Here is a 22749-nt window from a genome sequence, read left to right as displayed (position 1 = left end):
AAAAAAAAAGAAGGCGCGATCACGATAGCAAAACATCGTCCTTAGCTTTAATAGTAGACCACAGTCATCCAGCTACACCATTTTCCAATCGTGATTTCCTACAGACATATTAATAATGAACAAAAAGACTGAATATCCAGTAGAAAAGGACACACACAATAGCTGGACTAGCTACAATGTATATTTTCTTGCTACTAGACTTAAATGGGATTAAGATTCCAGCTGCGCATATATACAGAAGGATGATAGTGATATTGAGTGGAACTGGCAACTCCTTAGAAAAATCAAGGCTATACTTACAGCGGTAGAAAGTTAGGACCCCGTAGTTGTAGAGATCGTTAAGGCGACGCCGCCGGATCGCCACTTTAACTATAAGCTTGTATTCGCAACCTCTTAGCGATATTTATCTCACCAAGAATCGAATAATATTGAATACGGATTCCGACTACCCTTTTTTCCTAACATCGATACAAGGAGCAAGTCAGACTATAGAAGATGGAGTAGTGGCTACCTTCTGCCTCGAGAATGGTGGTCAAGATAATATCAAAAAAGCTGTGCAAAACTACTAGAAGATCCGATACGAGCCGCGTACGCGAGGTGCAAGCCACCGGCGTTACAACACGAAGCAGTTGGCATCAGGCAGACTAGGATGCGATTTAGAAGGATCCAGTCCCTTCATTTGAGGAGAGAGAGTTGGATTCTTGATTTTGATATAGAAGCTGATGCGTATACTGCTGTTGAAAAACTCAAAGTATTCGAGTAAGGTAATGCAGCCAATGGTTCTTCGTGAAACTGGAGGGCACGGAAGTTAACAACTCCGAGCGGGAGTAGCATTATCACTTATTATCTTCAGAGCTATTATCTAAAAAGAGTTGCTAGATACTCTCCGTAAGTCTGTTAATATTAATTCAATAGCGGGCTTCAATGAGAATTGATAAAGCAACTTGAGTTGGATGAGCGTTTTAGTTTCATTTTCGTGTCTAAATACTATCATTCAACATGACGTTGTTCAGCCTGTGCTTGGAATCCCACCCAACGCAATCAATCACCACTGTCAGTAGATACCAGCGAACAAAGTTTGATTAGATTCTCTTAGAGCGGCCATGGTTCTATAACAAGGCCCCTACAATCATCACGAGTGTCCCTATCTCACCAACCTCAGCCCTCCATTCTTCCCACTCCAGGGAGCTAAGTACGACGCAGGCATCAGTCAAATGCAGCTTTGTCAACACCCCAGTTTGGGAGAGTCCGACTATTTTTTGCTCCTTGTTGCAGAGGTTAAATTCTGTCCGCCACTCCTCGATGTTATTTGAATTCCACAGAGTTGCGCTGCTTGCTAGAGGTATAAGAACAAACCCGCAAGTGGGATAGGAAGAAGCCTCCGTGGACATCTCGATTAGAGTGTTAAGGATCTGAAAAATAAGCACCGTCCTTCCTGGAGAATCAGCATGGATTGTAATCAAGCATCTACAATTCATTGTCAACAGTGCTTACCGTCTCCTTGCTTCGTTGTAGCTCCAGTCCATCCAGGACAAGCCGGGGTCATCGGGAAGCTGCATCTTGATGATTCCACCGGCTAACGATGCTAGCGCGTTGAAAATAAGCTTCCGTTGTTGTTAGCCATATAGCGCACGATTTACTGTCGGAGAAGCTGGTTTACCGCCCACTTACATTGACTGTGGTTAGAAGAGCGGCTTCAAAACCGTCATAACCAACTGGAACCTCCTGGAGGCGCACCAAACAGTAGATAAGCAGGGCTTGGAAAGCAGCCAGAAGCTCCCATTTATCGAACTCCGTATGCTAACAACTGTTATTCATGGTTTCGCAATAAGACCAACTCGCACATACTTTGGACAGTATTTTTTCTTGTTCAAGCATGATCAGCCTCCATATAAGATTCCTATTTGAGTCGGTTCGAGATTTGAATAAGTGGACAAGGCCCATGCACGTAAGTAGAGACTGCTCATCAAGGGAAGATTAGTAAAAAGACCACTGATAAGAGAAATGCTTGGAACACCCAACGAATGAACTAAAGTGGTTATATCTCCGAAGTGCCACTCTGTTATACTATAGAACAAACGTGTAAAGATATGGAGCGAGGAAGCGAATCAACTGACCTGTTGCGGTGGCCCCACTGCAGTCTCAACCCATGAGGATTGCAAAGGGCTAATAAACGGCGGAAGCGCTCCTTTGTGGAGCATCATAAAGGGATAGGACCGCAATATCTGTATTGCCACGGATACCAATGGGCCTTGGTTTGGTCTAGTAAAGGTACGATGATTAAAGAGCGAGGGACTAGAGAACTGAATGGCGGATGGTGTCAAGGAAGATATGCCGCTTTCGATCATGCCGGTCTCTTCACTGAGAGGATAGAGCAGAGATTCGATACCTTGATCACCAAAAAGTGGACTTTCAAGCCCAAGTGTGTCGATCTCACTGAATTCAGCATCCCAGATGTGCTCCGTTGACCATCCGAGGGGCGTTGCCGAATTTAGAGACGTCGGTGAAAATAAGCTGTCTTTTGAGTCTTTAGATCGGCTGGACCCTCTGATGAGGGCCAGAGAGGTTTTACTCCCATGATGCTCCGACTTCTTGCCCCTCAAGTGAGCTGCATGAGGCGCCGAACCCGAATCGCCTCCCCGATACTCCCTGTTTCCTGCTGTACCAAAGTCGCATTTAGCACCCCGCTCACTGCACCGGACACAAACGTCTAGGCTATTACCAACAGGCAAGACGCAACGGGCTTTTGCCCGAACGCATGCGGCACAAGATCGCCTGCGAGATGTGTCGGTGTCAGGAAGTTTGGAGCGACAATAGTAATAGTGCCGCTTGTGTGTGGACTCTGACAAAATAAGTATTAGCGTTCGTCGGCAGGAATACAACAGGCTGCTTTCTGGGGTGGTCTAAATATATCCGTACCTTGGGCGAAGCTTTTTTTACATAATGGACAACGGTGGCTTGCTGCGGGATTGCCCGAAGTTATTTGTTCTTGCTCCTTGCGCATATTTATATTCAATGGATGCTAGATTGGGATTCTTGCAGATCATTAGTCTGGGTATCCGGAAAGGCACTTCACCAGATTCATCCTGTCAGTTCAGATGCCGGGGAGCGTGAGTTGCCTTGTTGCGTTCCTAAAACATTTCACGGAGTTCCGTCTCACAATTGGCTTATTAATTATCATTTGTCAGGCACGCTGCATGTTCAGGGAATCACTAGACGCACGGGTACCCGTGCTTGCTTAATTATAAGTTGGCATGAGAGTTTGCCCCGCCGAACTCGGGTTTAAAAGCGGAAATAGACTTTAGTGACATTTTTTCTACTAAACGCACACTCTACTGCTTATAATGCTTTATTCAGCCCCTGGAGGAGATGTTTTTTTACTCACCGCATGACGATTAAGCTGACAAATTCCTCGGGTTGGCAAGTGACTTTGACTTGAACCTAGTGTAGGTCGTAGCTTTTGAGCGATAGCATGCGATTTTGGTTCGCCGTAGGTTAAGCTTGGGCCAATAGGAGCGGTGCAATTGACACCACGGACTGGAACAGGTAGCAATTCGTTCGCTTTACGGCCGCCTCACGTCGCCTAGTATAACGCGTCCTTTTGTCGTTCGTATTAAAGACAGAAATGACGTGCCATGGCGTTATGAAGATAAATATGCGAGTCTCATACTGCTAGAAGAGTACAAAGTACTACAAATACGACTATACCTAAGCACTCGGCCATATATAGTCGCCGTAAGCCTTCGTGCTTGACAAAACTTGCGCCTGGCTTTTCTTCTTTCTAAGGCCTGACTAAGTATCATATCCTCACGACATAAATTTTTTCATTATCAACCCAGCATCAAATCATGGCCGCCAAATCTCCCGTTGCCCTCATCCTGGGCGCAGGCCCCAATATCGGCCAAGCCGTCGCCCGCACATTCGCCTCTAAGGGTTACAAAGTTGCCCTTGCCGCCCGGTCACTGAAGGAGGCCGACAGCACCGACAACCAACTGAACATCCCGAGCGACTTTTCTAAGACCGACGATGTGGTCAATGCCTTTACCAAAGTGAAGAAGGTGTTCGGCATCCCCAGTGTCGTCGTCTATAATGGTAAGCAGCTTGTTCTCCACGGTGCCGTCGCCTGCCGATTAACGCGCCGCAGTCAGCGCCGTGAACTTCACCCCCGCCGATGACCCCTTCGCCCTACCTTTTGCTGACTTTAGTCGCGACACGACTATCAACATCCACAGTGCCTTCATCGCCGCGCAACAGGCCGTCTCGGGCTTTGCACTGCTTCCGGCATCAGCTGCGCGTACCTTCATCTACACGGGCAATGTTCTGAACGTCGCTATTCTTCCGAGATTTCTCTCCCAGGGCGTCGGCAAGTCAGGCGCCGCTCACATGATCTGGGCGGCATCAGCGGCGTACAAAGATCGTGGATACAAGTAAGCCCTCAATCCGCTTCTGGTAAATCGCGCCTGGAAGACTAACATCGTGAAGATTCTACTATGCCGACGAACGGAAGGCGGATGGATCGCCCAAATACCGTATTGACGGCAACGCACATGCGGATCTCTACTGGGAGCTGGCCCACGCCGAGGCGCACGGCCCGTGGATGCAGACATTCGTCCAGGGCGAGGGATATAAGAAGTTCGACACCATATATACGCCTGTCTCGTGAGGCATTACAGTCGTCGATGGGCGTTCTGGCTGGTTCGGGTAGGCCAAATTCACCCACAGGAGCGCTTTACCACTCCTTCAATTTGTGTAATATCGTCAGTGTTATCAGTTGCAGCAGACCTAGCTTGTATGTATCGCATATAATCTTGGCCATAATTCTTTTTGAACCCTTCCAGCCAATAACTTGACTAGTTTGGCTTCTCGATATTATCAAATCTTTGGAGAATAACCCATAGCTTTTGAGCTTTATACTTCAAGATATCACTAGTCATAAAAACCCTCTTCTAGTTCATACGTTGCTGCCACTTAAATGAAGAATTTCAAAGTCTGACCAGTCCCCTTTGAAGCTGTCTTATCTTGCTTTCAGTTTCCGTACTTCATCTCGTGGACACACTCTTAAGATAATCCTAGTGCTAGCTGGGGAGGCGTTGTAATCCTGGCTGAAATAGCTCACCTAAGAAAGATCTTTCATACGGACCAGACTGACCTTTAGCTTATTATAAAGACTGCAGGAGCAGGAGATCCTGGGGTGACCGTTGAACCTAGGTTCGGGCCATATAATGCCAAGGCGCGTTGCGCTCAAGCTGGCGATTTCTAAATAGGTAAAGACTCGAGCTGCCGCTTAGCTCTGGACTAGTTAGATTACCTTCTTAGCTTACTCATGTAACTTTTAGCTATTAGACAGCAGCCAGCGCTATTAATGCCCACAGTGGCTTCTTGCAGGAGGCAAGCGCCTTACTGCATCATTATTAGCGTACTCTTTGCTCGTCGATAGGAAATGACCTTCATCACTAGCGAGCTCGACGGAGAGCTCTCGGTGCTCTACAGTCCATCTAGGCGCTTGTATCATGACCTTGGCCATTCTGGGCTTTGCTCAAGCTCTCAGAGTAATATCGGGTGGTAGTTGCCGATTTTGATGTCATGGAAGCTACGATATAGTTCCATGACGCTATGTACGATAACACGGTAAAGAACAATGAGCCGAGGAGCGCCACCTTGGCCGTTTAGTGCCTCTCCAGCCCTAGTCCTGGCTCGTTTACCAACGGAAAGGCGCCCACGAGCGAATAAGTGGATTAAATTCGCATAACGATCGAGGCCATGGCGGCGCACGCCATTCCGGACTCGCTAAAGGGGGATCTTGACGCGCTGTTAGACTGCGGCATGTTTCTGGAAATAGACCTTAGCATCCTCGCTACGGACTCGGCTATATTCGGTACCTATAAGAAAGCAGTGAGGACAAATTGTGATCGTGAAGGCGAACACATAAGAAACGAAATTCGAGACGCCGCGAGACGAGGCAAAGACGGATCAAGATCAAGCGTGTCAGATCTATAATTAATGCTGTTTTCATAACTGGAAGCCTTGTTGGGAAGCCAGATTGGGACAGGACCAAACGGGCGCTTGGGAACGTGAATTTATGTGCTCTGTCATTATTACACACTGCTGAATGGAAAGGAGTTTTATAAGAGTTGTGCCTGGAGAAATAAAATGATTATCCAAAGCAAAATTGCATCGGATACAACGGAAACTGGTAGAGGTCTTGTTTCTTGTCGACGACAGAGCCCCACCAAACGTCGTCATAAGGAGATCTGTCTAGCTCTTGCCATATATCCTCAAGCAAGGAAGACGCGGTCCTAAAGAGGTTATAACCACTGGCTTTGTCCCAATACCGGCAATAATCGCGAATACTCCTTCGAAAATACTGGTCCTTGGTTTCACAGCCACCGAAAAAGAGTGGAAGGAGCAACTGTTTTTGCACTACGGCAGTTTTCCGACAAGAATAAACATGTTCAAAGACATGTCTTGCATACCCGATGAGTCTTGAAGGCGGACTCCTGGTTCGATCCCATTGAAACACCCTTATGATGTAGATCAAGAGGCCATATCTCCAAGCCTCAACGCAGTTCCATTCGTCTCGTTGCTGCTGTATTTTTTCTTCCGGTAAATCGTCTTCGAACTCGAAGCTGGGATTTTCCCAGTTGATTATGGAAGCCTGAATCTCGTCGACAAGTGTTGGGTCAAATCGTGCACAGTGCATTGATGCAGCCTTCTCATTTTCCTCGGCAAGACGTGCCAACTGCATCAGGGGAACAACAAGTTGTCTAGGGCACCCAATGAGACTAAAAAAACTCCAATGATTATCGTCTTCCAGAGTTAGGAGAGCTTGAAAATATGAATATGGGAGTATAGGCCCTTGTCTTGAGACCAGGGCTATTGTTGCATCCCACCTTAGAGTAAATGTTAGCGATTCTGAATTTCTTCGAGTCTGATAATAAACATTACCATAAAATCATGACCACCTGCGCTTGAATTCTTCGGTTATCAACCCAGCTCTCTGGCCCTCCAGACAGCCGGAGAAGCTTCCAAGCATCAGAAATCTGAGTAGCCCAATTGTTAAAGGCAGCGTGTGTTGCCTAGCTTGATTTTAGCCGCTAGACATGATGTATGGAGCTTGTGTACCACGAACATTGAGTAGAAATATTACCATTGCCGTATCAAGAAGCTGTAATCCTGATGTAGATTCTATGCAGGTGTCTAATGCATCGCGATACAACCTGACAGCTGTGTTTTGATGATCGAAGAATGGTGGGTAGTCGCCTGTAGTCGATATTCTGCCCGCATGGTATGAAGACACGGCTATAACGGCATGTAACAAGGGACGCGATCCACGGAAAGTTTCTGATCTACATCTAAAAGGATTGCTAGCAACATCTCCGCTAAGTGGCATGACACAGAAATCTTGGTCATCTGCGAGCGAGAGTTAGTACTATATTTGGAGGTGGGCCAACTTGCAACACCCCATCTCTTACACATATTAAGCAAAGCTGCGAACTTGTCAAACAAGCTCTCATGCAGGACAGGTGCTCTCAAAGGTGTTACGATTTGCCACGAATCTTCAGGTCTCGAAGCAGGGGTTCTCTGGTTCCTGGCTGCATCATCTTCGATGATAGTCGAGGGTTCGACTAGGCTGTACTCCTTATCCGAATTGCCGAGTCCTCCAGCACTGTCGATAGCTATAGGCTCGAGAGAAGACCATTTCCATGGAGCGGTGGGGTCAGAGTAAATACTGATATGAAAGATATTTGGACACGGCTCGGAATTATGTCTATATTCGTGTTCGAGGGCGGAGCTAGCAGCTGTGTCTTGACGTATCAATATCGCAATTACCCATAGAAACATGAAAAGGATCATCTTACGCTCAACTCCATTATCAAGAATTTCAAGTGGAGGGCAACCCAGCATATATGGATGAATTATCGTGGCAGCTGCGATATCATTACTCTGTTGAATAAACGCAGGTGAAGGTGACTTTGCTTCCACGACGTGGGCACCGCTCTGCTCCGAACAAGCTCCATTACACTCCGTTGAAATTTGCTTTTGGTCAGGGGTGTGCTCAGCGACAAATGTATACTTCTGGCGTTTGCGAGATTGAATCAGACTGACGTTACCCATCAAATGGACAGAGGCTTGACGTGACAAAGGCTCGATATAGAATGGATCATCTGTGTACTCTGAGGGCAACACGGCGCCAGAATGCTGTGGTTTGCTCTTGGACCATGTCAGCTGCATAGGGTAACCGCCGCAGACGATTTTTTTTGCAGAACAGGCCGAACATCTTGGCCGCTGCCTATCACATTGAATCTGCGTAGCAATGCACGTATGGCAATCCGTTTTGGCAAATGCCAGGGAATTTGTTCGGCGACCATTCAAAGTGGGAGGAGACATGACTCCTTGGGTGGCTGCGACCTCTAGCCCACAAGCTCAAGGGTAGTGAGTAACTTGAGCCTAATGCGAGACCCGCGTGGGAAGAGGGGAGAAGCAAACACTCTCAAAGAAGAAATGCAACGGAAGGGGATTAGCATTGGTGATTGGGCGTCATAATGGGAAAATGCCGCGGCAGCAATGCCTGACTTCCCCGATTTAGCTCTCTCTTACTATATTGGGTCAAGGCTGCAACGAGTTATGGAGCCGCCTGGATTTGGGGCAGGGGATGCAAAATCGAGACGTAGGAAGGCTCTAGTTATTCGGCTCAGTAACGGTCCTTGGACTGATTGTAAGAAAAGGTACATTTTAGCGATACTCACACGGTAGGAGAAAAATGAAACCCGAAAAAATATTAGTTCAAGACTGTATATACAATATGAATCCGTAGGGGCTTGCTTTGTATGAAACTAATGCTGGTTAAAAGAGACTGAATGAAATGCATTGTCTTTGATTAGCGTGGTGTTTTAGTATCCAAATGAGGTTTAACCTTAGCTGTCTTATAGACCTAACCTCACATTTTCAGTAGGCGGCGGCTGTTTATAATGAATACCTAACCTAGTCTAGTAACGGATTGTAGCTAAGCCGATTAGTACTTAAATCTTTCTGCTATGCTCCGCCGGCAAGGATACCGTGCTATATCTTTCTGGGAAAGCGAGCCTCAAAAGATTAATTCCGTATTACTGCTAACCAATCTAATCTACTCCAGAGCGGAATAAAAGGAACTAGATGCTATCCATGTGCTTGTCCACGCCCCACGTTGCAGACGCGTCACAAGCCCGACAACAAAACGGAGGTATAAAGGCATCATCTTAGATCTTCACACTTGAGAGGATATTTTTGATTAACTCATACTGCAAAGACCCACAATCTCATGGCAAGTACAGAGAAAAACGCAGGAGCGATTGCGCGTGCCAAGCTGCTTACGAACACACCATGGTGCGACGAATACGAGAAGATGATCTCGGGCATGCCGTCTGTACATGTCCCTCCTCCTTTCTGCACGTGTACTAAAAAAGGTAATAGCTACGACTCGTTTGTTCCTGAATTGCGTGCAGGCCGATTACGTGCACGTAAGATTGTCAAAAAATACAACGAACATCTACCAGACGACGCGACCGACGAGTCCCTAACAAAAGACCGCAGCGTTATGCTTAACAAGCTCCTCGGGCTCATTGGTAAAGGGGTCGATATTGACCCTCCTTTCCGAGTCGACTACGGCTGTAACATATCAATCGGAGACAACTTCTATGCCAACTTTGGGTACGTCGCCACTTGGGTGTATACGAGCCCCCTAGCGGCCCGAGGCTAATAGTCTGAATATAGTATGGTGATCCTGGATTGTGCCATCGTCACTATTGGGAATCGGACAAAGTTTGGTCCAGGTGTCAGCATTTTCGCAGCAACACACCCGACGTCCGTGCAGGAGAGACGAGACAGCCCGGACTATTCAAAAGCGGTCACAATCGGAAATGACTGCTGGATTGGAGGACATACTGTTATCATGCCAGGTGTGACAATAGGTGATGGTGTTACAGTTGGTGCTAGCTCTGTAGTGACCAAAGATATTCCAAATTACTCAATAGCTGTTGGTTCGCCGGCAAGGGTGATAAAAACGGTCGAACCTGTTTCAGACTAGCTACATAAGAAAAACACTATTTTTATGCAGGTCATTCTAGATAAACATACGATAGTGACTTCAAAGGTTATGGTGCCTTTGCTTCCTATGAAGCGGACGGCCCCCTCGGGCCCCGCCGCCTTTGGTGTTCAATGATCCCAATAAGCGTTGATCGGCCACGGCTACCATGCAAAGGCGAACATTAAACCTACCTTGCCATTATATAAGCCGAAGACCAATTGGAGTGTACTCAATATTAATACTGGCTCTGAGTTCTTTGGGGTCTCTTTCGGCAGCAAGTCCATCTATGACTCACCACCAAGAAGCCGACTGCAGCTGGCGATGTCACGATTGATGATCTGGAGCTCGAAGCCCAGGGTTACACCCGCGAGATGCCCAGACAGTTCAACACACTGAATCTCATGAGCATGTGCTATGCATTGCAGGCCACGTGAAACGGGTTTGACAGCGCCTTGGGTACTGGCTTTACAGAGGCAGCGTCCTCGGGATCTATCTGGACCTTGTTCATTTCCGGTTCTAAAACTTTTATCACAGCCGCTGGTATGGCAGATCTAGCATCTTCATGTCCCGTCGCTGGTGCGCAGTATTACTAGTCTTATGTCGTATCGATCCCAGTGTGGGCACTCTTTGCTTCTTACATGTAAGCTCATCACCACACTGTCACCTAATTCCACCCAGCAGGGGTGGGGGGTATTGAGCTGACCAGTTCCGCGTCCATAAGCACCTTTGGATGGTGCTTATGACTGGGTAGTGCTACCAACTTCATCGCTTCCATGGTCCTTGGCTGCCTGTCGCTGTGCTGAAAAAAATAATGTCATTGAAAACTAGCACACATACCTCGCCTTTATCCTTGTTACTTGGATGGCCACAGGGTTGAAAATATTTCGCTCTCGGCTGTTACCCATATGGAAGAACTTTCCAAGTTAGTATGACTCCTCCATGGCACATGTACTACGGACTTTTCTGACTCCATCTCGAGTGTGCTTTTCTCTCCTCCTACTTTTTGCAATTCTTACATCACTACTTGCATGCGCCTCGCCAAACTATCAGTCGGCATAGAACGTTTTTACTAAAAGAACAAATTCTACGGAACGGCCCAACGATAGCCTCGCGTTGTTACATTGCATGCTCAACAGCCTCTATGGATACTTGGGAGTGAATTGTGGAGCCCATGTTTGTGAAAGGGTAACCCCCTCGCGGCAGGTTGCCGCAAGCATCGTATTCATAACAACTTTTTATATTGTTCCATAAGAAATTCTTGCCTAGCGCGATCGTAACAAGGTCTCACCGACTCGGCAAACGGACCTTGGGAAATTTAGCCGGCCACTGAACGTTTTGGCTTACGTATGTGTGGTATTTGTCGACATCCTATATTGCTTTCCCACGACGTATCCGCCTATTTTGGAAAGCATGAACTGGGTCAGGTGGGTCCCGCGTCATCCCCCCAGGGCTTATGGTAGGTGTGTGCTAACGTAGTACATTCTTGCTTGGTTTGATTCGCATCCCCGCGTCTTCAAAGGTCTATCCATAAACCTAGGTCTGGTGGATGAAGCTTGGTCAAGGAAGATGGGAGATCACAACGTTATCAATGGAGTAAAGGCCACAGACACGACGATTGAATCCAGCGTTAGCATGCTTCCCAAAGAAGTCAGCTCTGCAAAAGAGTTTAAATATTCAAGGACATCCGTGTAAATAAATAAGCAGTCATCAAGGCAGGTTATGACAGACTCTTCATGGATATCCGTGAAACTTGGCGATCCGCTGCTTTGTAATGCTTTTAGCGTGAAGTATCAACGAAGCCTATGCCGATCAATTCCCATATTGGAAGCTCCATAATAATTGGGATACGCCAAATCGGAGGGGCAAATGGCCATTTTGCTCTGGATATCCACCAACGGATGCTGTATAATACGTGGTCAGTGAAAGTCTTTGTAATAGTTTCATGATTTCACTAGCCCGTTCACTCGAACTTTTATGATCAGTAAGAACTGAACTCCACCATGTTGTCGACGAATGGGCGAGCACCAGTATTCACGGAGACCCGTGAATAGCACAATCAATTTATAAGCATGCACACTGAGTAATACACGAGCATTGTTTCGGTGTCGATCTTTTTGTATTTAATATCCCAAGTACCAATCTGAGTAGTTTCTAAACTGATACCTTATACTCAGCATCGATAGCTTTCATTTAAATTAACTCAACATGGGCGCGGAAACCCTCTCGCTGGCAGGCAAGACCGCCTTGATTACTGGCTCAGGCAGAGAAAATGGCATCGGTGCTGCCATTGCCCGGGCTTTCGCCCGGAACGGCGCAGCTGTCGCAATCCACTATGTATCGGAGAATTCCAAAGAGCGGGCTGAGAAGGTGGCCGCAAACATTAATCGGGAGTTTGGAACCAAAACAACTGTTGTACAAGGGCCGCTAGAGAAATCTAGCACTGCGACAAAGATAGTCGAAGAAACTCTAAAGGGACTTGATGTCGACCACATTGACATTCTCGGTACGTACAAGGAAATCTAAATCCTGTTAAAACAGACTTGGGCGTGACTAATATTGGTCTATGGCCTAGTGAATAATGCTGGATATGGGACCGCTACCCATCTCATAGAGGCGACGCCAGAGCTGCTTGAAAATGAGTTCGGTATCAACGTCTATGCCTCGATTTATCTGACCCAAGCGATTATTGGAGTAGGGAAGATGCCCAGAGGCGGACGTATCATCAACGTCGGCTCTATCGCCTCGAAACTTGGTCTTGAACTTAGTGCAGTGTACGGCGCCGCGAAAGCTGCGCAGGATAGTCTCACGGCTTCCTGGGCGGGCCAAGTAAGCTTCTTTGATAAAAATCAATTCTTACAAATAAACAATTTCTAATACCAAATACCAGCTTGGTCGAAGCCATGGAATTACCGTCAATACGCTTGCCCCTGGGCCAATTCTGACAGACATGTCAAAAGATTTCTTAAAGACCCCTAACGGATCCGTATCCGAACTCCAGACCACAATGCATGCGCAGACACGAGCTGGGGCTCGAATTGGGACAGTTGACGATATGGCCGATGCAGCACTACTCCTAGTGTCAGAGAAGAGCCGCTGGATTACTGCACAGTGGATTTCGGTCAGTGGCGGGATCACTGGAACGATGTAAACGGGCGTCGCTATTCGGTATTGCTTTCTGACTGCCTTATACTATTGGCTTCTCATCAGACATATAAAGCTTTTTAAATAAATACACAGTAAGAAGGCTGGGATGGTTCGAATACATTTCTGCTCTTGCACCTTGAATTAACCTTCTCTCCCGCCGTGACTCTCTCTGGACGATGGAACAGAATATTTCCGAAGGGCTTCCCTCATCATCAAAATAGGACGTGAAACTAGTCGTAGAATTGGTAGATTTACGTTGTGTTGCAAGCTTCACCCGGGCATTGTATATTGCTTCGGTTGCATAAACTCATATAAATTAGGCGGCTCCGTCTTACACAGTACGAGGCCCAAAATAGGGTGCGATTTAAAAGTTTAAATCTAATCTATACTGAGAACTAAACTAGCATTGATAGCCAATGAACATGCAGGGAAACACTAGACGCAATAAGTACCTGTATATCTAGTTTACACGGGTACCCGTGCTTGCTTACTAGGCTTACCCCGACCCTGGCCTACTTTAATGATTAGATTTACTAAAACACTAAATGTGTCTTACTTTGTAATTAAAGTATACTGTTACAGTACCCAAAATGTTACTGTGCGTTCTGACAGCTATATAGAGAGAGATCTCAATCTCTGCATGGAATAGTTTTCCTGGTCAAGACATTACAAGCCCAAATAGATTTCAAAATTCGTGATGTTGAAGGCTTGTAGTCTCACACCAATATTGTCAATTCTAACAATATCCATCGCTCGCATCCATACTATCACAATGCTATATAGCGCGTATTTTTAATGGAATACTGGGCATATCGGCAGTCGCCGATGTACCTAGTCTTTTAACAATTAGCACAATGGTCTGCCCACTGACAGTGTTACAGTATTCAGTGTGTCTATAATAACATATACTAAGAAAGGAACGGTTGTTTCGAAGGCTAGTATCATACGTCGATGTTCCGCCCTAAGTAGGGATTGTGGGCGGCTTTAGGGCAAATTGAAATGATGGTGATAATGACATGTGATTTGATTGGTACAATGGAGGTAGGGGTTGGAACGATCGAATCTAGGGGTCGGCACAAGGACGAAGGGTCCTTGAGTTCAGAGATGGGCCAGGAGGGGTGTAAGCTGCTTGCATACTAAGAGGCCGACGCTGCGGCCTACAAGGCTTTTCTATTAGTGAGGAGGATTAATCCGGTTCCTACGGAAGTGTGGGATAAGGTACCATTTGGCCCTTCAGAATGGTCATAATATTGCGGCTTTTGACAGGGTGTTCACACACACAAGGCATTTAGCAACTTATGCCGTAAACCTCCCCTAAACGCGAATGACTCGCGATATCGCGACGCGTCATTTTGCGACAAGCACTCCATAAGATACAACCACGACGACAGCAAGAGAATTAGAGACCAACCTCTTGACCGAGCACTTTGAGTACTCTCCAGTTGTAAGCCGCCAAATTCCGCATTCAATTCAGCTGAGGCCAATCGACTGAAGCCATTGTCACCCAACACGAACTAGTCTAGGTTAGACTATAGTTTTCTTGACGATATCATCAACAGTGTCAACATCCTCCTCGTCGAACGCGCCATTAATGCCATCGAAAAGCACCTCCCGCATCTACCTCCCGCATCTTTAGGTTGTAAATTTCCAAGAAAGCCTTGAAAATGCACGAGACCTGGACAAGCAAGCGAGGACCAAGGTCGATCGAGGACATGCCAGCTCGAAACTCTGCTCTGCGCAAGCATTGATCCCGACTTTGACAAGTTCAAGATCCACGTATTGAGAAACGTACTATTTGTAAAACCTATACAGCTCCTAGACTACATACACCTACGTCACTACGAGGACTAGACTTCTCCAGACCCTCAGGTAGTGAATGAAATAGCGACAAGCCTTCACTTGAGTCAATAAACCACCACAGAAATAAACTAAGCGAGAGCAAGCGCTTCAACGCTTCTTACAAGCAGAGCATGAACGCAATGCGCGGTTGATCTCAGATCTTCGCACCCGAGTGGGCGTTGAGAACGACAACGTGAAAGATGAAGACTCGACTGCAGAGGAAAACATGGGCTCTTTCTCATTTCTGCACCAAACGGTTCCGCAGCTCAAACATCCCAGCGCCGACAAGCGGTTTAGCGCAACGACGGCGTTTACTTTACCGCAATCACAGGCTCTCCACACGCTGTCTACGTCGCTACGTACCATGTTGCCGCATCTCGCATCTCCCGATTGTGCGGACGATGCAAACAGTAGTGGTAGGAGTTGGACGCGTGAGAATCTTAGTGTAAAGAGGGCGTGACGAGACGACATCTCAAATATGTTCAGAGTTTTGAGCTGGGCAAAAAATGGCGAGGTCAAAGATGGCGAGTGGCAGGGCGAGGGAAGGGAACTAGGGAAGAGCGAGGTGGAATGGTTGGAGATGGTCGTCTCCATGCCTGATGGGGAAGCCGGTGCGTCGATTTCGAGGGGCAACGATGAAATGATGGCTGATTTGTGAGCCGGGTATCCTCGTTGGCGCACAGGTCGTTTTCAGGATTAACGAGTTCAAGTCTAGGTATGTCAGAGGGTGGTATATCGGAGGGTGGTATATCATAACTTATCAACTCTAAGTAAAGGCACAAGTATATCGCTGAAATGAAACGAAAGTCATCCTGCAAAGCGCCTGTCCAAAGGTCGTGAAGGCATTTACCGAGCTCGTAATAGTCCTTGAAAGTCCCTATAAATTCCTTCCAATTAGCACTTTTATCTATAGGCAAAACCGACATTACGAACTTCTCAACCCTATATTTGCCAATAGCATGACAGACGAACTTTCTAACACTATAGAACGTCTGAGTATCCCTGGTAAGGTTAACCAAAATACGACGCCTTTGTTCGCCCCGAAAGCCATTGTGTGCCGGTCAAAGTGCCGGCCGAACTGTGCTTCTTATACGTGAATCCCGGGGAATTGTTATTCCTTCTTGAGAGCACTAGCGCTGAGGTGTAAGTTGCAAAAAGACCATGCCAGGTTCTGACCCAGTCGAAAAGGGGCGAACAACTTGTTGTCTTTTTTCTTGGTGGGTGTCTGTCAGCAGCTGTGATATTTGAGGAGCTAGACGGCCTTTCTTCCTAAGGATCGTCTCCTTGAGCTTTCATAATTTTGTTATCGCGGCAACTAACTCAATAGGTGTATGTGTTAAGCTCCTGTTACTTCGAGCCCCGGACCGAGCTTACTTCGAATTGAATGATTCCTACGTATGAATGCGTCGGGCTAGTTCTAACCAATCCGGTTGAAATCACTGGCAACCTTCACGATGAATTCGGCGTATGCACGTAGCTCATACTTGCTGGGGGCCATTCCAGCTTCTTCTTCTTCAACAATCCATTCACAGAAGTATCTCTTTCATAAAGGACTAAGTCTTTTCATTTTCACACGTGACACTTTTACTAAAGACTCACTACGGTAAAACTTTTGCACGGTTTGGAGCTGGTAATACACGTAAGCATTTATTTTATACTATACGGTACCAGTAGAAGTGACGTGGGCGGACCAACGTAATGATTGATGATCTTACAAATCACTAATTTCGTCGTGCGTCGGCCACGTATTACTACACCACCACAGTGCTTTATTGGGGGATTAGCCGACAGGAACTTCAACACTGAACTGTCCACAGGGCAGTATGCACAATATAGAGTCATCTCATCAAATACATCAGCAACTGTCCTGTAGCCGCCGTCCCTGGTGAGGGTTCGAGCCCAGAAATATTTTTTGACTAGACAATCTCAAGCAATGGCCCTCCAGGTAGAAGAGACTTCAGTAGCTGCGAATAGGCTCACAATGTCGAATGTCCCAATACTAAAGCTCAAAGTTCGTTCGGGAGTCGAGGAAGCAAGCTGGCCTGATAAGACGCCTCCTGTACACTAACAGACTCCCATAATCGTTACTCCGATTTAGGAGTAACAGTCTCTAAAAAAGCTACAGAACAGGTAACATTCCCTGAAGCGCTAATTGCGAGAGAGAAGGAACAAGAAGCCTTCTTAAGTCTGACCGTGCTTCTGAAATCCCCCTTCATTCTTCCTCCTTTTCAGGGCCTCGAAGCTCTTTAAAGCAGAGGCTAGTGGTGTCGGGTTAATTGAACATATCGGGTCAATTTTTTGGCGTTGTCATACCACTATCAATTGTAGATATAGTACTTCCATGAGTCTGCCAAAGAGGTGATGAAGTGCATTTGAGCTTCAACTTACTGTATAATGCCCCTGAAGGCCAACACAGCTTCGATATCCACGAGACTCATGCCTGTGTGAAGGCCGCGTTTACACAATTTCTCACAAGATCATTGGCACACCATGCCATGAAGTAGCACAATTAGGTTCTTGCTTTGATATTTTGGACCAGAATCTCATCTGACAGCAACAAGATGAACCCAACACAGTGGTGATTGAATTTCATGTGAGCAGCGCTCTACTGATCGACATTGTAATCTTTTTATGTGCGGTTTCTCGTGAATTATGATATACACGCAATATCCTGCATGCGAGTCTTGCATCGAAATGCCGATATCTACGACCTTTTCTCTTCCCTAAGATGCACAAGGATATCTCTGCACGGGTCATCTCATTCCTCATTTTCCTCCGATGCCTTCTTCCGAATATCCACCCAGCCCATCCCCCAAGCCGCAGCGAAACACACGACGGCGACCGCTACCAACAGGTAGAAGACCGCATTGACGCTCTTTGAGTATGCCAGCAGCAGACCTTCAAGCTCCGGGCTCCCGGGGGGCAGCAGGACCCGCACCGCTTCCGCGCTTCCGCCTGCCGCGAGCGCCGCCTCTAGGCTCACCGACGGTGCCAGGACCGAGATCTCCCGCGATAGGGTCTGCGTGAAGATGGTGTTGCCCACAATATTAAAGATGGCCGCCAGTAGGTTCTGCACGAATACTAGGAAGGCTATTGCGACCGGGTTCTGGGCCGGCGTGACTGCGTGTTGCACCGAGATTACAGCCTGTAATCATTCGATTTATTCCTTATTAGTAAAATTCGATGCAGCCGGCATAAATCACACCCTGAGATGGATTATTGGTATATTAAATGGAGAACTTACTGTTTGTAGTCCCATCCCCCGTAAACCGAATAGTATTTGGTATCCGATCCATTCTGCTGTTGAAGTATTCGGATTCCAGGTCGATATCAGACCGCAGGCAACGGCAGTTATCGCTCCTCCAAGAACACCGAATGGGAGATAGTAACCGAGCCTTCCCACTAACACAGATCAGAGTCAGCTTCTGACTTTTCCCCCTTTCATCTATCACGAGATCATAGATGGCGCCATGTGCCATTCAAGGTCTAGACAAGAGGCGTCATCGACTTACCAAGAGCGCCAGAGATGACTATGGAGAGCAACTGCGTCAGGATGGATGGCAGCGTGTAAACTCCGCTCAGCGAAGGACCAACGCCCTTGACAGCCTGGAAGTAGATGGGGACGTAGTTGGCCCCGACGAAATTGGTGATGAACAAAAACGAGTTCTGGATGGTGCTCGTCCACACGATCCGTCTCTTTACCAGATGAAAGGGTATGAGGGCCTGATCGCCTACACGCCATTCCCAGAGGGAGAACAAAACTGCGGTCGCGCCAGAGCCGGCGAATAAGCCGAGGACGGTGGGCGAGCTCCACCCGTAGTCATCCGATCCCCACTGCAGCGCGAGGAGGAACATGACGGTGGCCGGCGCGAACAGCGCGCAGCCTGTTAGATCGAGATTTGGAATGATGCTACGGAGCAGGGCGAACGAGAAGGGTGGCTTGAGCGTCTCGTCTGGGATGTGCGTGAAGAACAGAAACAGGCCGGAGAGCGCGCCGATGGGGAGATTGATGTAGAAGCCTGAGACCTGTCAGCCGAGAAGTGGAAAGTGTACGGAGATGTTAGGGTGAAAGTAACCACTCACACCATCGCCAGGTCAAGTATTGCGTCAAGGCGCCACCAATCAGCGGTCCGACGACTATACCGATCTGACCGACTAGAGTCTACCGTCAGCTCACAGTATTTCTTAATATCGACCATATTTACGAACTTGCAAATACTATGCCAGTATACACTACATATCACATTTCAAAGTTAGATTTTAAGTCGTAAGAACAATAATTTCAAGGTAATGGTGAAAGTTCAGCTCAGCTGTCTACGACTTACAAGGCCGTTTGTGTAAAGGTACTGCTCCTGCGATAAGAGTCAAGGCGCCATTCTCCAGGCCCGCAGTTCCCAGCCCGGCGACGGTACGACCGAGAATAAAGAACGTCGACGAGGTCGAGACAGCGCAAAGCAAGGAGCCAATCTCGAAAATGGCAACGAATAATAGGAACGTCCGCTTCGCGCTGAGGTAGGTGTAGAGTTTTCCAGTAAGAGGTTGCAAAGCGGCGCTAATGTCGGGATCATATCAGTCTTAATTCTGCTATAGTAGAAATGTTTCATTGTTGTTGCTGTTGTTGCGGTTTGGGTCAGATTGCCAGATAGTTACCTCGAAAGCTGATAAGCACCTCCGTACCATCCGACGCTGTTCAACCTCCACATTAGCAAAGCCCTTATATCAGTGCTATCTTAGAGCGACCGAGTGTATGATCTGGGATTAGGTAAGATCCCCAGAAAGAGTCGGAAAGAAGCTGTTTGAAATATACATGCTCTTGTAGCCTGTGAAAATCACTCGTAATGTACGGGATAGCCTAAACCACGAAATCAAGGAGGTAAAGTCGTCAGCCATTTGGCCAGTATATCTTAATCATGTCCGTTATCGGGGCGACAAGAATGGTCTCTTGGCACACAGTGACTCTGTGGGCTGTCCATACTAACCGTAGAGATGATGCTGAAATCCAAAAGAACGATGAAGAAGACAGATACGATGCCAAAGAGGGCGGCGAAGAGCTTATATCCGCTGATGTACTCGTCATCTTCCCTGCCAAAGTCATCCTGCGGGGTACGATATGCAGCGATTTCTGGTGAGGCCGCAGCGGTTCTCGAGGCGGTTGACCTGAGATTTTTCTCTGCCACACCGCCTTGCGTATGCACAGGTTTCTCGGGGTCCTGGTCTCCCTTCTTCGGTACGATCATGGTTGGCTCTGCAGTTCCCTCTGCTTGACGCTGCTGTATTTTCTCACGATTCGAAATCGGCGATGGCGACGATCGTCCGTCTCCCGACTTTAATTGTGATTTTGATACTATAGTCATCTTTGTTAGATGTGATAAATCGTTGTTCTTGGTGTTACGAATTTGTGTATGACGTGTCAAACCTGACGAGGCAAACCCGACAAGGCGAACAGTCAGATGTGTTAGAGGTCCGGAATAAGGCTATTCCGGCCCCGACATACCTATTTCGGATTCCCACTGCATTGCACATCCTTTTCACCACTTCTTATAAATTATAAGTCATCTTACGCTATAATTGCTACTCACGCAAGTTCACAAAGTGCCGCTAGCTTAAAGAGCATCGTGCACGTATTAGCCAACTGCGTGGAGAAACGCAAAGCTAAATACTATTCGCGAAATGGTACAAAGTTTAATGAAGAGATACGAACGAACTTCAACTACCAGTTTCTCGGTGCTTGATGTTACGGTTATAGTGTGTAAATAGATTATGATGCCTCTCATAGTTTAACAAGGTTATACTTAAAAGAGTTAGTAGAATTCTAAGGTTCAGCTATAAAAAGATAGTCTTGGAATCGCCGTTATACATAGATGCGTGAGTATTGATGTAAATATCATAGCCACGCTATATACTATTGGTTCTTCAAAGGAAGTTGTCGAAGCTATAAGACCAATACCGAGTCGTTGATAGGTTTAATCGCGAGCATCATGGACGAACAGATGCCAACTAACCTCGTTAATTGAGTCCTTCCTGGAGATGTTTACCTACCTAGGACACTTAATGAGGCCTTTATTATTCATTTTTAAGGTTGCAGATCATACGAGCCTCTTTATTTCCAGCTTTTTATAATTTCTCCCTGCCGCAATTCCTGGACTTTAGAGGCCATTAACTATCCAATTGACCACCTTGCGACAGTCAAGGGGGCCATCAGCATGTAGGGTTATTTCTGATGTTTCTTACTGCCAATCAGGCTGAAGCGGCACAAGACCACGTCAACAGAAATGCGATTTTGTTGTCTCTACGTATATGAAACTAAGCATTTGACTAAGTCCGGCCGCATAGTAGAGATGTGAGGCTTTGATTGATACTAGCCATGTCACTAAGTAAAAAGCCGAAATGGACACCGACATAATCATGTTCTGATTCTGGCCAATAGCCATTTCACGGATCATGGTACAGGGCCAGGTCCAAAGTTAATCTAGTTGCAACGACATGGGAGAGGATCGGAGTTCAAGTATACCTGTACTTAGTTTGTACACGCAGAAGTCCTCGCAACATGTGCACTTTACGGTGATATCTTACGCGTTCAACTCACGTTTGACTGGTCCTCACTCAAGCAACGTGGTTTCGCTTATTCCTGGCCATAAAGTTGATGCGTTCTATTGCTGAATAAATTCTTACCTTTTCATCATAACCTTCCCCAACATTAAACACCTATATAAGCAAAATTCGATTTCTGCAGTGTCGTGACCGGTGGAGGTAAGTGCCAGATAGCGCACTCTGCTATGTTAGATTCCAGAGGACCACGTAGCAATCGCTTATTTACGCATCTACTCACAAAAAGGTTGGAGATCTACCAGCAAGCAAATCAAGGCAGCGATTCCCGCACGAACGGCAAAAGTTATCATGCGATACCTAAAAGTCCTTATAGGGCGCTTCGGTCCCATACAGGCTGACGATGGTCTCAACCCTACCTACCTTGCCGTTCACAATCGAGGCGACCATATTCAGACGGAAGTCCTAGGCATAGCGTCGAAATTAGGGTTATTTTCAGCTGCCCCCCTCTTTCTTCAAGCGTACGAGGGGAAAATTGCCTGTCTATATTCAACCCTTCGTTTTACGGGACATCGTAGCGGAACTGTTTGCCTGGTTGTATTATCGTGTAATGGAACGGCCGCTACCTATGTCTTGTGTGCTCTTAATGGTAGGGTTTATAATCTGCGTATATGCACTTGCCTGCGTCGCGGGTTGCAAAGATCCTTACGTTCGGCGGGCTACGAATGGGTGAACTTGCAGTGGCGAACAGAATGATTTCACAATGTTTGTAGAGGGTTTATATGTTATTGCCTGGTGTTAAATTGGTAGCTTGTGATCTAATGGGAGGATTTCAGTCACGCTCGCCAAGTCTGTTTGGGCGATATTTCTGGCACAGGGTCTGCCATCTCTTGATTCTAGATCCTCCAGTTTTTAGATGTCGCTATGACGAAAACCGTGATTTGTATGTAACGACAATGATGGAGATGCTTCTTTTCCGTAACCGCAAAATTGGTCTGGTCTTCTTTTTCGCATGGGCATATAATTTCATTGACAATGCCTAGGCCTATTACCTCATCCTTTATGGATGTTTAAACTCTGATTTCTACAACTCACAAGGATCACCCACTCACTGAGTTGAACTTCATAATTGGTAGACTCCATCCTCTTTTACGGTC

At 46.8% G+C, this 22749-nt stretch overlaps 5 protein-coding genes across 5 annotated transcripts; 2 read left to right on the top strand and 3 right to left on the bottom strand.

Moving 5' to 3' along the window:
* Positions 1-944: 944 nt before the first annotated feature.
* BKA67DRAFT_583529 (uncharacterized protein) lies at positions 945-3187 on the bottom strand. The gene is made up of 6 exons (XM_046104077.1): positions 2920-3187; positions 2118-2842; positions 1849-1959; positions 1672-1800; positions 1495-1604; positions 945-1431 (listed from the first exon to the last, which is right to left on the bottom strand). Exons 1-6 carry the CDS (start codon positions 3002-3004, stop codon positions 1110-1112), a joined length of 1482 nt encoding a protein of 493 aa, XP_045952715.1. The 5' UTR covers positions 3005-3187; the 3' UTR covers positions 945-1109.
* A 457-nt stretch (positions 3188-3644) lies between these two features.
* On the top strand, positions 3645-4869 carry BKA67DRAFT_96393 (uncharacterized protein). Its single transcript, XM_046109570.1, has 3 exons — positions 3645-4092; positions 4145-4427; positions 4483-4869. The coding sequence occupies exons 1-3, from the start codon at positions 3849-3851 to the stop codon at positions 4661-4663; spliced, it is 708 nt and encodes a 235-aa protein (XP_045952714.1). The 5' UTR covers positions 3645-3848; the 3' UTR covers positions 4664-4869.
* A 1134-nt stretch (positions 4870-6003) lies between these two features.
* Positions 6004-8479, bottom strand: BKA67DRAFT_583523 (fungal-specific transcription factor domain-containing protein). Its single transcript, XM_046104076.1, has 5 exons — positions 7860-8479; positions 7473-7799; positions 7130-7410; positions 6946-7076; positions 6004-6890 (listed from the first exon to the last, which is right to left on the bottom strand). The coding sequence occupies exons 1-5, from the start codon at positions 8386-8388 to the stop codon at positions 6155-6157; spliced, it is 2004 nt and encodes a 667-aa protein (XP_045952713.1). The 5' UTR covers positions 8389-8479; the 3' UTR covers positions 6004-6154.
* Positions 8480-11958: 3479 nt separating this feature from the next.
* BKA67DRAFT_583520 (uncharacterized protein) lies at positions 11959-13313 on the top strand. Its single transcript, XM_046104075.1, has 4 exons — positions 11959-12179; positions 12238-12566; positions 12636-12889; positions 12951-13313. Exons 2-4 carry the CDS (start codon positions 12269-12271, stop codon positions 13209-13211), a joined length of 813 nt encoding a protein of 270 aa, XP_045952712.1. The 5' UTR covers positions 11959-12179; positions 12238-12268; the 3' UTR covers positions 13212-13313.
* A 4348-nt stretch (positions 13314-17661) lies between these two features.
* Positions 17662-20456, bottom strand: BKA67DRAFT_583508 (putative MFS multidrug transporter). Its single transcript, XM_046104074.1, has 9 exons — positions 20026-20456; positions 19858-19898; positions 19697-19732; positions 19372-19598; positions 19256-19279; positions 19130-19201; positions 18559-19065; positions 18291-18448; positions 17662-18191 (listed from the first exon to the last, which is right to left on the bottom strand). The coding sequence occupies exons 1-9, from the start codon at positions 20398-20400 to the stop codon at positions 17805-17807; spliced, it is 1827 nt and encodes a 608-aa protein (XP_045952711.1). The 5' UTR covers positions 20401-20456; the 3' UTR covers positions 17662-17804.
* Between the last annotated feature and the right edge of the window lie 2293 nt (positions 20457-22749).

The sequence above is a fragment of the Truncatella angustata genome (assembly GCF_020726525.1).
Source record: "Truncatella angustata strain MPI-SDFR-AT-0073 chromosome Unknown BKA67scaffold_10, whole genome shotgun sequence".
Lineage (NCBI taxonomy): Eukaryota > Fungi > Ascomycota > Sordariomycetes > Amphisphaeriales > Sporocadaceae > Truncatella > Truncatella angustata.
The sequence above is the reverse complement of the archived record's forward strand: the minus strand, read 5'-3'. Positions and strand labels throughout refer to the sequence as shown.